The 15,472-nt window shown below is 35.5% G+C and overlaps 1 protein-coding gene across 3 annotated transcripts in view; it reads right to left on the minus strand.

Annotated features, from left to right (window-relative positions):
• Positions 1-15,472, minus strand: part of LOC124177131 (GRAM domain-containing protein 2A-like) — a 98,720-nt gene that overhangs the window by 15,533 nt on the left and 67,715 nt on the right. For all 3 annotated transcript variants that reach the window (XM_046559171.1, XM_046559172.1, XM_046559173.1), the window contains exon 4: positions 6,529-6,696. In XM_046559171.1, coding sequence (XP_046415127.1) covers positions 6,529-6,696 — 168 coding nt within the window. The remainder of the gene's footprint in view (positions 1-6,528; positions 6,697-15,472) is intronic.

Genomic DNA, 15,472 nt, shown 5'->3' on the forward strand with positions numbered 1-15,472 from the left:
TCAATAATTTACACGAATGCAAACTAAGGAATGATTGAATGAGCATAGTATCAGAAGAAGTAAAATGAAAATTCCTATATTCTAACCTCCACTATATTTCACCGAGATGGGTCCGCATTGACCAGTATAAGCGTAACGACACAATACCGGATAGGTCTGAATGTTTCGATCGGATGTATAATCTTACCACCTGTTCTGATAACAATTTTCAGACAAGCGCAAAACGTTGATATGCTGACATGTCTGATGCTTCGGAAAGAAACAGCTGGCCTATATACAGCGACTTAAGGATACTTCGTACAATTAAACATGTATCAATCCTGAAAAATCAATCACCCAGCTACCTAATTAATACCACAAAGGGAACCTGATTGATTCCACTGGAAACGTATAACAAACACGATATACGCGTTCAAATAGCTGTGCAACCGGTCCTGGTTCTTGATTGTTCGCATTAACCCATCCTAACGATAACAAAGTTTAACTCGACGAGATTGCACTTCTTATTTCTATAATCATGATCGGAAGAATGCCACAAAACGAGTGAACATTTTTTTTTTTGACATTTATGCATAGGAGTAATTCTGCATTGAAATCGCATTTTGTAACCGGAAAGAGGCAATATAAACGATGAAGGTTACCGGTAAGATAACGAACTACACGCACCTGGTTAAAAGACACGTCCAGATTCCCAACATCGGCTTTAAACTGAGCCATAGCTGTAACACCTGCGCTTACGTCTCGCTATCACCAGACACTAACACAACTTCCCAATGTTACGATCCACGCAGCGATATACTAACAAGTTAATTTCAAGCGCTAGAAATATTCTTTCAGATTGGGTTTTTACGGGAGATATGCTAAATTGCAATGGATTGTCGTTACGAAGAAGCCTTGAACGTCGATGCCATTTGCTCAAAGCGCTAACAGATCCGATTTCAATTACGGTTTATAAGCTAATGTTGATCCGTATTCGGTGCGAGGTGAGTACATTTTTTCTTACGCTGTCAATTGTTCCTTACTTTTTTTTAAATAAAAAACGATAGTCCAGCCGATTGATTAAAGTTTCATCAGAGTTTATAACACACCATAAAAATGACAACGGTATCATATGAAGTAGAAGGATGTCTGAAAATTCGAGCGATAGTTTTTTGGCCTCAAAAAGGTTTACTCTAGATGGTACTGTTTTCCAGAAACATGAAAACTGAAATGGTGATGCTTGGAATTTTAAAAACGAACTTCAAGTTTTTCATATTTCTTCAAAAAATTTGACTCGATATCGTTAATCTCTGTTTTAATGACCAACGGAAATAAAAATAATGATTTTATAATGATAAGTTTATGTTTCTTTCGTAGCTGCTATTGAGGCACGACCTTACATACAGGTTAGTATAGCAAAGAGACTTTTTCCCTTAGCAGTTAGAAATTCAAAATCAGTCTCGAAACCAAATTTCTACTCCTGATTAGTGTGAGAAAGTTCAAACGGTAGAAAAAGAAAAAAAAAACAAAGCAGATTTTATCCGAAGTGGGTAAAGAGTGAAATTTGCAAAAAAATTTCAATGTGTACGATATCATTGTATTACTGATTCTCCTGAATTTTGAATTCTGTCGAAGTTTAAGTTAGTAAAGCTAACGTAACGAAACGTTGACTGCACTTTTTGGCAACTTGAGAACAACTTAGAAGGGTTTGAGTTTGCATAATATGAATATGTTGTTGCTATATTACGGTTTCCTAAATTTCAAACAGTTCCAAAGTTGCAAACCAGCGAGTTTATCTATAAATAAATTTATAATTAAATTTACGTCACGAACTTGAATCTGTGAATCAATGAATCTTTACAAGGCTGTAGGTACGCTTGAGTAAATTACATTCTGAATCACTAATTTTAGCTGGTCACAATCAATTTTACCTGGGTGTACAAAAGAATCGCAAGAAATGAATTTCGAAAGTTTGTAATGTCATGAAAAACAGGTTTGTTGTATATGGTATATCTTAAAAATAACAAATACCGTCGGAAGAGTGATCCCAGAAAGAACACGGTTAAACATTCAATAAGCGTCAATACTAATGCAAGAAAAATGATTCACAATGCAGTACAACTGAAATGGTATTTTTTCACGTATGTGAACAATATTGTATACATATATATCAAATTCCAGTTAGAACGTCTAGTGAATGCTGCAGAAACTGAATCCAATTATTGTACATGTGTAAAGTGTGGTATTTATAGCATATATATATCCATTTTCGAAACTTGCACTTGGTACTCCTTTTCATATACCGGGACATTCTCTTGAAACTTGAAAATCAACTGCGCATGCGCGAGTTTTATCGGCTGATCGTGCAGGCTGGCCATCCCGAGTTTTCAGCTGTCAAACTGTTTCTGGCAGCGATGTGGTTGATACGAATTTTCGAGGTTAGAATCTCAAATAATTGAGGTAGTGACTCGGAAAGGTTTGGGAAGCATTCGTTATTGGGTTGGAAAGTTGATTCTTCGAAGAACGGTCGGAATTTAATGCTTATGCTCTTTGAAAATTCAAACGTACACATTTTGCGTACGTTGGCCCGCCTGCATCGCAGACAAAAATATCGCAGCGGAAAGATTTCGTCGACCAATGAGATTGAATTATTTGGCGCATGCGCGGTTGATTTTCATCTGGCAAAGTCGTACGCACGTATGTTGCTTGGAAGGTATGGATGGCCAACACGAAGCGTGGTTTGTGTTGCATATTGCGGCCTATTATACGAGTTTATTTTATTTAATACCGACTAGGGTGTGTCGTTTTCAGATGTTTTTAATTTATCACCAGTGAGGAATATATATGAAATTAAATATACGAGAAATTTCGCGATGAGAAAAAATTTCGATGACGGTCGTTCGTTAATTTTTCTCATCGAAGAATTTCTGTCCTATTTAATTTCACAGCTGCTCCTTCTCGTTGGTCGTAGATTTAAATGTCCGTTGTTCTACCGTTAAAAACTGGTTTTCCTTGGACCGGCAAAAGCCGCTATTCAGATTAAATCGATCGACTTCACGAGGTGATTAAGGTTTTTCTTAGGCCTTGTCAAAATCTTCCGAGGTACGCAAAACACGATTTTTATACATAACTGCTTGCTAAACTTCTGGAATTTGATTCTTGTTAACAAATCAAAACATTGAAGGTCCCAGGTTATTCGTCGTGACTTGCAATTTTTCGAAACGTGAAATATCACCACTTGGTGACCCTGAAAATCTTGTTTGTTCTTGACACGTCGCAGAAATATATAATCTCCGCATACTGAACATAATGTAATTATTTTTCACTTACTTAAAATCTGTATAAAATGCCATTTTTGTCGTATTTTCTACTACGATGTCTATTCGTTTCAGGTTACTGTGCTTTTTTTTACTCTCATCACCTTTGGTGGTTCAAGAGAAGTATTGGTTTCGGTCGAAAAATAGTTTTTATAATTTCAACGAATTTTTACGTTTTCGAACCTCCAGAATCTGAAAAACAGGCTTCTATAAAATGTCTGACAAACTCCCGCGATGATCTCGGTAACGGCTGGGTGACAAAATCTAAAGCTTACAGGATTTTACAACTAAATGATGGGCATGAAAAATTGCCAACCAGAAATAAATTGATTTTCAACGTTTTACCAACAGACCTATACTTTTTCCTCCTTACTACTTTTTCTAAAGAAACGATTACATTTTCCCCAGTTTATATGTTTATTAAAAAAAAAAAAAAAATTTACTAATACTTCGTCGTTCAGATTTGTTTTTTTTTATTCTGATTTTTCTTTTAAAACACTTTCCGGTGGCTGCCAAGTCCTGTCAGTTTCAGATTATTCACCCTGCCGTTTTTGAGATCATCGCGGAAGTTCGTCGGACATACCGACTAACTCTTCCCCTTTTATGGCGACGAAAAGTATTGCGAAAAAACTGTTTTTCTGGCTTATTTTTTGTAGTGCTGATATCAGATTAATTTGATAAGTTCGATGGTATTTTACTTGACTCTCTATTAACAGATGCATCCTGTTGGAAGGAATGCTTTACTTTGTGCAGCTCCGATTTGTGGTTTGAATTGGAGTCCTTCCACCCTACACTGTTTCATTACGAAAAAAATAACATGCCAGAGATTCAATTTGTTTTTGAAAATATCCAGACTTGTTGGAGTTTCCAAGTTTTTCAGACAAGTGACCGCTTTGATACAAAGTAAATTTCGCAATTCCACGGTTTATTTCATACCTGAATAAAGCTGGCGAGCGTAGATTATTGCTTTGATACAATTTTCTTATCCGTAGAAAAATGTAAAAGCTTACAAACTTACCATCGTTGCAATAATATTTTAGACGTTAGGTATTTTGGATCAGTATCATTGTTTTCTGGATGAAATAAGTGACATGTTATTTTAATTTTGCTGTTATCTGTTTCGTCCCATACCTTCAATCAAAAAACAGTCTTTGTAAAAAAAAAAAAAGAAAATAAATATTTATCACCAAAAAAATGTTGACTTTTGACAACGATTCGTAAGAATTCAATTTAATTACAAATTTAATTTAAAGACATTAAATTTGAAGCGAATGAGTGTCATTTTTGACATGTTAATTTTACAAGTAAGATATCCTTGTTTGTTGTAAATTCGACCGACGCTGTTGAACCTCTTGAATTAAACGAAGATAATAATGTTAACCGGAAAAGCACGCTAGATGTACTTCACGGATTTTCTTCAATCTTTGACAAATTTTAGTACTTAGAAAGAAACATTATACACGGATTAGTTTCACTATCTAATTTGGTCGTTTGCGGAATAAAAACCACCCCTAAACTTTACCTCTGAAAAATAATTTTTTTACGATTTCTCGAAAATGAGATAATATTTCGTAATGACATCGACAAATTGGACACTATTCACCATCAACGGTCGATGATGTTACGGCGAGTGTGTTTAGCCGTAGGCTTTGCGATACAACCTTCATTCATAGGAGGTAAACTTTTAGAGTGATTTTTCCCCTGAAATGACGGAATCAGTATTTTTTTTCAAATTCGAGTCCAAAGCTTTATTCGACGTTCTCATATTATGATATATTAGAGAATGAAGGAGATCAGATCACACCTCGGGTATTTTTCTAGTAAATTCCGTTGGGGTTAAATTAAACAGGTCCGAAGAAAGATTAGTAGTTGGGATGATGATCAACTTTTCGTATTGAGTTTTCGTGCTGTTAGAGATTGCAAAACCTCGTCTGACAGTTTCTCTTAACAAGAACACTTTAATCCTTTCAGTCTAAAAAATCACCTCAGAGCTCTAGTATTGAACCAAGGCCTCTGAAAATACGTATCTAGGGGTTTTTTGAGTCCCTGATCACGAATATGAGGTCAGATTTTGAAAATTCAAAATGGTGGATCCGCTATAGTCGATCCAATTGGGCAATGTAACAATAAAAATTTCAATCACGTAAAATCTTACTTTATCAGGAATATTCCTTCAAATATACATCAGAAATAAATATTTCAGTTAATTTGAGATGAAATTTGAGATACTCAAAATCCGTGGTTCTTTATCATTATCATTGACAGATATATGTGCGTGCGTGCGTCATAATAGGGATATTGAAAAAAATACAAGTAGAAGAGAAAAACAATAAAAAAAACACAAAGAAAGAAGAAAAAACACAAAAAAAACAGGAAAAAACAGAAAAAAACAAACACAAAAGTGGAACTAGATGCTCTCCACGTCCTCGTCGTTAGTTCCGGGTAGGGCTAAGAGAGAGACACGAATATAGACAAAGAAAGACAAGTTGGCATTTGCCATCTTGGATTTAGAAATTATGAAGTTATGACTTCAGATTCGTGATCAGCCATTCCAAAATCCCCCAAATGACTAAATTCAGGCCAAAATATTGAGCAGAAAGATATAAGATATAAAACTTGACGTCCGCCATATCGAATCCACCATTTTGAATTTTGAAAATCTAATGCCAGATTCATAATCAGCGACCCCGAAAACCCCTGAGTACAAAGTTTGAGAAGAATTAATAAGTATTTGGAATTTCACGTCCACCATATTGGATCCGCCATTTTGAATTTAAAAAATCTAATGCCAGATTCATAATCAGCGATCCCGAAAACCCCTAACTACAAAATTTGAGAAGAATTAATAAGTATTTGGAATTTCACGTCCGCCATATTGGATCCGCCATTTTGAATTTTGAAAATCTAACGCCAGATTCGTAATCAGCGACCCCGAAAACCCCCGAGTACCAATTTTCATCGAAAACGGTGCAGATGAAAAATGCACGATTGAAAGGGTTAAGACGCAACATTATCGTAGGCAATTTTTGATAAGACCATCGATTTTCCGCGTTCTAGTACTGAAAGTTGCCCATTTTCTTACTTCTCTATGAAAGAAGAATTTGTAAATCATACTTTTGTTACACAAATTATCGCGTGCACCATAGAGGCAGTCTTTTGTCCTACATACTTTGCCTCCTTGATGCACAGTCTACCATTGTACGTGGTATGTGAGCAATTTTTTCATAATTACCTTTCGCTACATTTTAGGGCAGTATGACTAGGGCTCCGAGGAGGTGGCAATTGTTGATTCGATCCTGATACTGTGATTTGTGCACCACTGATTGGTTGTCCTGCCTGCAGAACTACACTTTGAAGAGGTGTGCTGGGTGCCGATCGCGCGCCTACAGATCCCGCTGACCTGAAAACGAAATTCGACATGTTTTTATCACTTTTGCCACTAGTTATGCAGTACAGTATTCATAAATCATCGAATATATCCAAATGGAAAGACCTATTTGAATTTTGAATAAATTTTGTAGTTCAAATGAAAATTCTGCAGTCAAACTAGCAGACAAACGTGTTAAACTTTTTAGAAGTAGAAAAATCCAGTTCAGTTTGATTATCATAATTTTGTAAGAAACTTTGATTCTCCGATTTCATCACCTTATTCGAATGAACACTAGAACGTTTGGCTGCTAATTCTGGCTGCTAGCTTCAACCTCGTAATACATACATAATGTAAAAGATATCTTTCTGGTGGATATCATTGGCATACGCCAATATATAAGGTATACATAATACATAAACTATGAAAATCACGACCGTGAAATTTATTAACCTTTGAATTACAAGTAGATAAATGTATCATCGCGTGTTCGGATTTTCTCAAAGGCTTAATCAATGTTGCCTATTTCTTCGAAACCAATTGATCATATGCAAAATCGAATGAAGAAGTTGAGTCTTCTGAGAATTTTTGTTTTTTACTTGGTAGCAACACCTGTCATTCGTAAAGCTATAATGTAAATATATATTTTTGGTCATGGTTGAAGACAGTCTGATATAACAAAACCTCGTAAGGATTTCTGAGATTCTATCCAAGTTCTTAAAAACTTTCCTTATAGAGCTGCATCGGACGGTGACAAGACGACGATGAAGAATTGCACATTCCAAACTAGCGATTTTTGGTTTAACGATCACGATGACGATAAGTTTTATTCTATAAGTTCATCAAGATTTGAAAAATTCTAGCAGGATACATTTAAAAAATAAATAAATTAGTCATTTCTAAAATGGCAGTGTTTTATGATCATATTTATATATCTAACTGAATATTTTTATACTAAACCAGATGAGCATTTGGAACAATCTTTCGTTCGGGATTTTCTACACGTATTTTATTTCGGCAAATTATATCGATAATAAAATGTAAACCACTATGCAGCGCCAGAAGTGAAACTTTGATTTAATATGTTTTCACCACACGGTCCTCTGAAATGAAAACAGAGTACGGCAACTGTGCGTTAAACAAAAAAGTCTGGGATCCATTGTAGGTGCGTGATAGGTAATTAATTGAAGAAACTGCCAGAAAAATAAAGTATAGCTAGTGAAAGGCGTTACACTTTGAAACACTTGCGAATATACGAGAAGCGCAGAAAAAAACATGTCACGGCGCACTTTCTGACAATGTCACGGCTATTAAAAAAACAAAAAAAATGCCAACTCGATTTAAAGTTTCAAAAAAATTATTTCGAATCGCGTAAATACTCGTCGATCAGTCACGTAGCACCATGCTTAAATAATAATAAGTAGAATATTGACTGGAATCGAGTTTTCGCCTACCTATAACCTATTCCAGGTTATTTCAGTAAAGTTTATTATTCATATTAGACTGTCAAAAGATCCAGGAATTGCTACATTAAAATACTGCGATATTTTATAACTTGACAAAATGTGTATCTATTCCGTGAAAAATATTAGAAATATTGATTTTTTTTTTTTTTCAACGGCAGAAAAATGAATAACCAAGCAAAACTGCAAATTGAACAAGTGATCTTTCATGCCATCAGTGCTGTATAATACGGAGTCCTGTTTATACAACGCAACAATTCGCGCACCAAGTTCTCTGTCAAACATTGCGAGAATTAAAGATTGTCATGATTTCCGAGCAGTTCCCGGTAATCACCAATTGACACGATTTGATGACTTTCAGGTTAGGACTACGTCATTGCATAAAGCAGGAATGTTTTATCGTTCAACGTTTTATATTTTCAGACATCAGTGACGTATATATATGTATAAGGTTGGATAATATCAAAACAATGTCACGCTGCCCTGTTGAATGATTTTTTTTTTTATGCATTGGGCTATTTCGAAGGACCAACCGCTAAGAACAACTAAGGATTAGGGTTTTATCATATGACGTGTATAGTTCCAAAAAAGACAGAAAAAAAGAAAAAAAATACTTGAAGAAAAAATCATGGTCTAAAAGTTAAGATCAGTGTCAAACACTCACACACACATACGCACTAACTCATTTTTTCTGACTAATGTGCAAATGAATCAGATCTATTTGCGAATAGATTCGACAAGTAGCACGACCTTCACGCTACCAGCGAAACGGCGCGTAATCTCTATTCCGGAAAAAATGGTCAGTTTCGTTTGGATTTTTGAAGCAACGAGACCGATTATATTTTGGACGAACCCATTCGGACTACCGGCAATTGCGCATCTCGGAAAAACGGGAAATGAAGTGCAAACCATAATTGTGACGGTGGATTTTTCGAGTGCCGGGAAATTTCGGTAAACGTTCAAAGGTGATGGAGAGAATTAGTCTGTCCATCACGACCGATCGATACCTTTGAATAAATTACCGGTTAGCACATTTATGTTATTGAAAAGTTACCACAATTTTCTATATTACCTAATGCTTTAGTGCCAAAAAGTGTTTTTATTTTAAAGTGAATCAAAAGCTGTAATGTTGCGCCTCATATACATTGTAGAAAATTTGCTGTCGTTTAAGTACGAGTAAAATTAAGTATTAGATTGAGATTTAATAATATTGACTTGACATTAGATAGCGTTAGATTTCCACCAAATTATAGTTTATAGAAATCCGGATAGATGAGTATTCAATCTACTTTCGATTGAGATTGAAATCGAAAAGCCGTTTAATTAACGGAACATCTTGATAGATATTAAATTAGATATACGTCTGCAAATTTTCGTAACTATCATATTGACAAAAACTGAAACCGGGGTTTTTAACCACGCGTTGATATATTCTTTTTCATGAAATACCGTTACAGCAGTCTCACGGATTAATATTTGGCTTTTTTTTTTTTAAATACAAAGAATTTAGCCATATGGTGGGATAGTTTATGTTTATCGTTCTATTCCGACATGAGTACAGAATGGAAAAAAATGGTACGGGAACATTAGACAATTTGTGGTCGATGTAGGAAGAACGTGTTAAAAAATGTTGTTATGTACTTGGCTAGAAAAAATCTGAGCAACAATTTTCGGCGAATTGTTTTTATCCTTTATGTTATTTTGAGAAATACTTTTTCTCCACTGACAATGAGCGAAGCGTTTACAGTACAAGTAAGCATATTGTAACAAGAAGGTGTGGTGAGATTTCGTGACAACTACCTAACGTAATTTGATCAAATAGCGACATAGTAACTATCCCTGTATGCATGCTATGCACGTAACATCTACTGTAAAACAATCAACCGAACTACGTACAAATTACAATGCTCAAGGCAACAGGATAAATAGTCGAATGTATTCTACGATCAGTCAAACGTTGATACCATATTTAAATAGCGGGGTTCCCGATATTCGTGTGCTGATAGTTTTATTATGTAAAAAAAAATCAAAACATATTTTGTTATATTTTGCAACGTTTACTCTTTGTACAGTCAATTCGTTTCGAAAACGAAATAAGAATTGAAATTACGGTTCGTGTTACATGCCTCGATGTCTTTCATTGGCATTGTAACGTATATTAGGTGAGCAATGTGTCTTGTGTTCGGATTAGACTCGACCAACGATTAGAATCGTGTTAGTTGTGATTGAATTCAACATTCTTCGAAGTTTGATAAACCTTTTCCGACTAAATACGTTCTAGTTTCCCACACAGATAAAATCTCAGGTATAGCAAATTAAAGTCGAGGGGGTATCCACTTGTTGACATCGCAAACCACTTTGGAAATCAGTCACTTTAAAATCGTTTGAAATCATTGCAGTCGCTTGTCACTCGGTCTACAAGCGAATAACCTTTCGTCTCATGTATGCAGGACATTATTTTTCTTATATTTGTAACGTGGTTCGTTTAGTCAACACGATATAGATGTCGTTCCCATATTCCGACAAGATTTCACGCGTTACGTTGATGAGTGATGCAGTTGCGTTTGATCGATAAGCAAGTTAACGCTGGTATTCTACGTTCAACATTTATCGGTAATTACAAATCCAGCGATGTGAGCTCAATACGCTGAGATCAAATAATCTGAAATAAAACAATATTTCTGGCACATTTATCACTAGATTTAAGAGACATTTGTTTAGCAACGGTGCCTCTCTGAAATTACGAATGACCTCACATTTTGATTACCATTGCGGGCCAATGACCCGCACGTGTGTTTGCGCAGTCGGAGGAAAGCAATGTAATTCTTTATCCCACAGTTCGCAGTCTATGCTCACCGTTTGTCTACATCACACTTGCGATTTATAGAGCGTTCTATTTCAACCAAAGACAGATTTTTGCTAGATAGTCAATAAATTTTAAAGCAATCTGCAGACAACCCAGTTTCTTGTTGTCGTTAAATTAATCACCTGTACTTTTTACATCCACCGTGTATAGTTAAATTAAAAGACATCGATCACGGTTAAAGACTGACTAAAAACTTATTACTCATAGTTTCAAAACGACCAATAATTTGACCAATTTAGTAAAAATAGGTAAACGCTTGACCTTAGATGTATCGTTCACGAGTTCCACCTACACAAGGTCTCGTTTTCGCTCCTTCGTCGACGAGCAAACAATTGACACGTGTCTGATCTTAGCAAATATGGAGCGAGCTCTTCGCAAAACTGAAAGTTTATCAAATATATGCTCGATAATCGAATCTTAACATTCTACAGTATTGTACAAACAAACAAGATCAAAGCTATGAAAACGTATAAACTGATTCGTCAAAATTGCGAAAAGTGATATACTTATGGAAACCGAATTATGAAACGAGACGAAAACGAAGCGAAATTCCTAATTGGATGCTCGGAATAAGTTTTTTGTATCTATATATTTTATTTATACACATAATATATACATTTATACAAAAAATAATTTGATTGATTTAATAAAATTATTATACCTTGCCTTCTATCATGTTAAAATGGCGATGAAGAAAATTTAATCCAAGAAATTATTCAATATTCAATATTCTGTTACGAGATATTTATCAAATTTTCAGGTTTTCGGAAAAAAAAAAATAATTGAAACAAAAGATAAATTACATGGAAATTAATATCCTTGTTACGTCTGTCTTATGAGTCACACATTCTCTCAACCTCGTCGATGATCTATTAGCTGTTAGCAGATTAACTACCATCCATATCCAACACTCTTCATGGTAACCCTACAAGTCTACAGCTTATCTTCCTGTTTCTATCACGGCGCCACAGTTGTCTAGACCTTGAGTGTAAACTGGATAGAGAATTTGATATTGGGGAAATACATATAACATACGATATATGTATACATATATGTCGAGAATGACGAAAGAACGGAGTTGTCGCTGCTTTCTTCTATCATTCCGAAGAGTTGCTGATACAAAAAGAGGAACGAAGATCTGTTATCAAGAGAATTTTCGATCAGATTGACAAATTTTTTCTAAAATTGAATATTGAATCTCTTTTACAAATTCTGTTAATCGTAGTTCAGAGTTTTCTTGTTAAATGAAAGGTTCAGCACGCGTCCGACAGGCAAAACACAAAGTTCGACATGCGATTGACTCTGACCATGAAATCTATTCAAATGACTTCTTGAATATTTTTAATTTTTTTTTTTTTTTTGCTATGAAAATACGACTCAAGATGAACAAAATCATCTACTTACATTTTGTCAATATGCTATTTTTTATGACTATGTTTCGATTGAGATAAGAATCTGAAAAAAATCATGGACGCCGATTTAACTGAGCGCTGAAATGTGAAAATAATCAATGAAATCAAAAATGGTCAGGATCAACCGGTTATCGAGTTGGCATCGCATGCCCCATTTATTTTTTCCTGTGAAATGAAATGAGAACCCAGGAAAAAAATTACAAGGAAAAAAGAGGGTCACAAGTTGGTTGAGTTGGTATGGAATGCACCACGACATAACTATCATTTCACGTCATCCATGGCGGAGGGTTAAGGCTGTGTTCGATCGAAACTAATTGCAACAGTTCCAAGCCTTGTTCTTCTCTGAATACTTAAGAGACACGTGGTGGTCAGGGTCTGGAGGCCTGCAGGGTCAGCGTTAATATAAATGATACGTAAAAGAAATAAGTCTTGCGCGATTGATGGCAGTGAAGGATTTCACAGTAGGTGATTCTGCGAGGCTCAGGCCTCGAGGCGCCGGCTAAAATTGGCACCCTGACGATTAATCGAGTAAATAATAAGTTGATTATCCACTAACATCCATCTAAAGCACATATGCTCGTTGTTTGAGAGGTTGATTGGACGAAAATCGATACTTCTTACTAATTTTATTACAACAATTTTATTACAAGAAGACACTCTTATATTGATTGATCAAATTGTTATACCTACCGCCAGTCGTGAAACACGAAAATCTCTTCAAAAATACAACGACATCGGATACTGGAATAGTAAAGACGAGCTTACGTATCGATGCTTTGTTACGAATCGCTGCAAAAGTTTTACAAATTCACTGAAACATGTTTTTTTTGTTTGGTAGCCAATTTAACATTGCAATTTGTTAATCGTATAATACAATATCGGTGTAATGTGGTGAAATTAAATATTTACGATGCCGATGCGATAGAAAAAAAGGCTTTTAGTGAATTTGTATAAAATGGGAATCTGTCAGACTTTTGACAATTTTCAAGCTACTTGAAATGAAGCCGCGAAATTAGCCAAGCTTCCGTTTGTGATTCTGTAAGCGATTCCTACTTTCGTATTTTTTTACAGACCTTTGTAGCCTACGCATATTTAATAAATATTTAATTTACTGTGATTTCAGAATAAAGTTAATAAAAATTATCGGTCTTCGGCCAGCCAAATTCTTTAAAAGCATCTTATTTAACAGCCGGATAATGCAAAACAAATTATTTTACGGCCATCTGGAGGAAAAATCGTTCTTTCGAAACTTCTCAATTGCAGCTCAAAATTCAACAAATCGTTATAAAGCAATTAAAGCGGCTCATATTTGGCAAACTGTTTTTTAACACTTCCTTACATTACCGCTACTCACTTGATCCTCGTTGCCTGCAATTCGCAGCCAGATTTTGCGATTTCAGGAACGAAATTGTCAAGACACCAGCGAACACAAAAGGGCAAAATTTCTATGAATTTTACAAAAACTTGAACTTGAACCAGGAGATTTTTCGGAGTTGGCAGATGAAGCAAACCCTATTCACAGGGCGTTCAATCTCGAATCAAAAACAATATACTGCCAAATTTTCACACGTGATATTCAGTTGCGAGACAGCTTGACGCGCGCGAAACTGACTGCAATTTTGGCGCATCGGACGAGTTTGCTAATTTTAGGCACATCTTCGGACAGCTCTATCTTGAAAACTATCTCTGTAGATAATTATTGGCTGAGAAACAGTTTTGTAGAGAATTTTACAGTCGACAAGTGATTTCTCAGTTCAAAGGTACCTGTTCGTAGTTTCGGTGTGTTAGACATTGTATTGTACAAATTGAAAGAAATGGTTTCGAACTGACTGAGACTGCACAGTTTGAAATCGTTTGGCCCGAAATTTTGAAAACCAAAAGCAAGCAAACTTCATACATACAACGCTGCGTATATTTTTAAATATTAATGCATTTATTCAAAATATCCATCTAAGTAATTAGCTTAGTATAAAAATTGTCGCTCAATCGCCAATTCCTAAGGTAATATAACATTTTTCTATCAAGCCGTGTATCCTAGGGATAATCAAAATATCGAGGTTCATTTTCGGAATTTTCATTCGGACATTGTTTGAGGTAGAATCACTTTCATATCAGGTAAAGTGAAATTGGATTGCATAATATTACGAAGGGTGGCTCAATGCTGTCCAATTACATTGCATTTGGAGGATCGGCATCGTGCTCGCGCCAACCATATAAATAACTAGGTACAAAATAGAAAAAAACTGTAATCGACGAGTGATCGCAATATTATTTATAACATTCTGTACTTGGCCCAATTTCAGAATGCGTCATAGCTGCCTACTTCGAAGGCTTGTTTTGTCCTACCTATGGAACCGTTGGTCGCCGAGTGACGGAGGCGATGATTTTTGGGCTGCTTTGGGAGTGTGAAACCTATATTCTACTGGTGCGGTGGTTCCGTATTCAACAGAACTGCATTGGAGTAAGAAATCGCAAGATTTCGCTAAGTCGAAGCTTGTGGAACCGGAAAAGCTCAGATGGATGTGCTTTTGCTGTTCGTGTATTTGTTTGTCGAGGCCAAGAAGCATGCCTCTTGCGAATGGTGACCAGTCGATTCATGGAACATGTACCAATCACTGATTCCCCGAAGGCCTTAAAACAGACGTTTCGACCGATGGTTATTTTGACTTATTTTATTATAAGCTAAAATTCTCAGTAAAAAACGGATTTGCTGGAATACGAGGACATATATTTCTGTATTTTTCTTGCGAAAGAAAATGACCAATTCTATGAAATTGAGAGGACAAATGTTTCAGGAACCCAGTGAAACCAAAAATTTATTTTTCATGGGAGAAAATCATGAAAATTGGTATACACAAAAATGCTCTCTGCGTGTACGAAAAACATTTGAATCAGATTTGATGCCAAGTACGTAATTTAATCATAAATTAATACACATATTGTACATGGACGCCACGCTAACAATAAAACTGAATTCGTATTGCAATAAAAACTCCATATTTGAAAAACAAGGGCGCCTCCAGTTCGTTAGTTTTTTAATCAGAAACATTCAAACAAACGAAGTCTTT

The sequence above is a fragment of the Neodiprion fabricii genome, chromosome 3 (assembly GCF_021155785.1).
Source record: "Neodiprion fabricii isolate iyNeoFabr1 chromosome 3, iyNeoFabr1.1, whole genome shotgun sequence".
Lineage (NCBI taxonomy): Eukaryota > Metazoa > Arthropoda > Insecta > Hymenoptera > Diprionidae > Neodiprion > Neodiprion fabricii.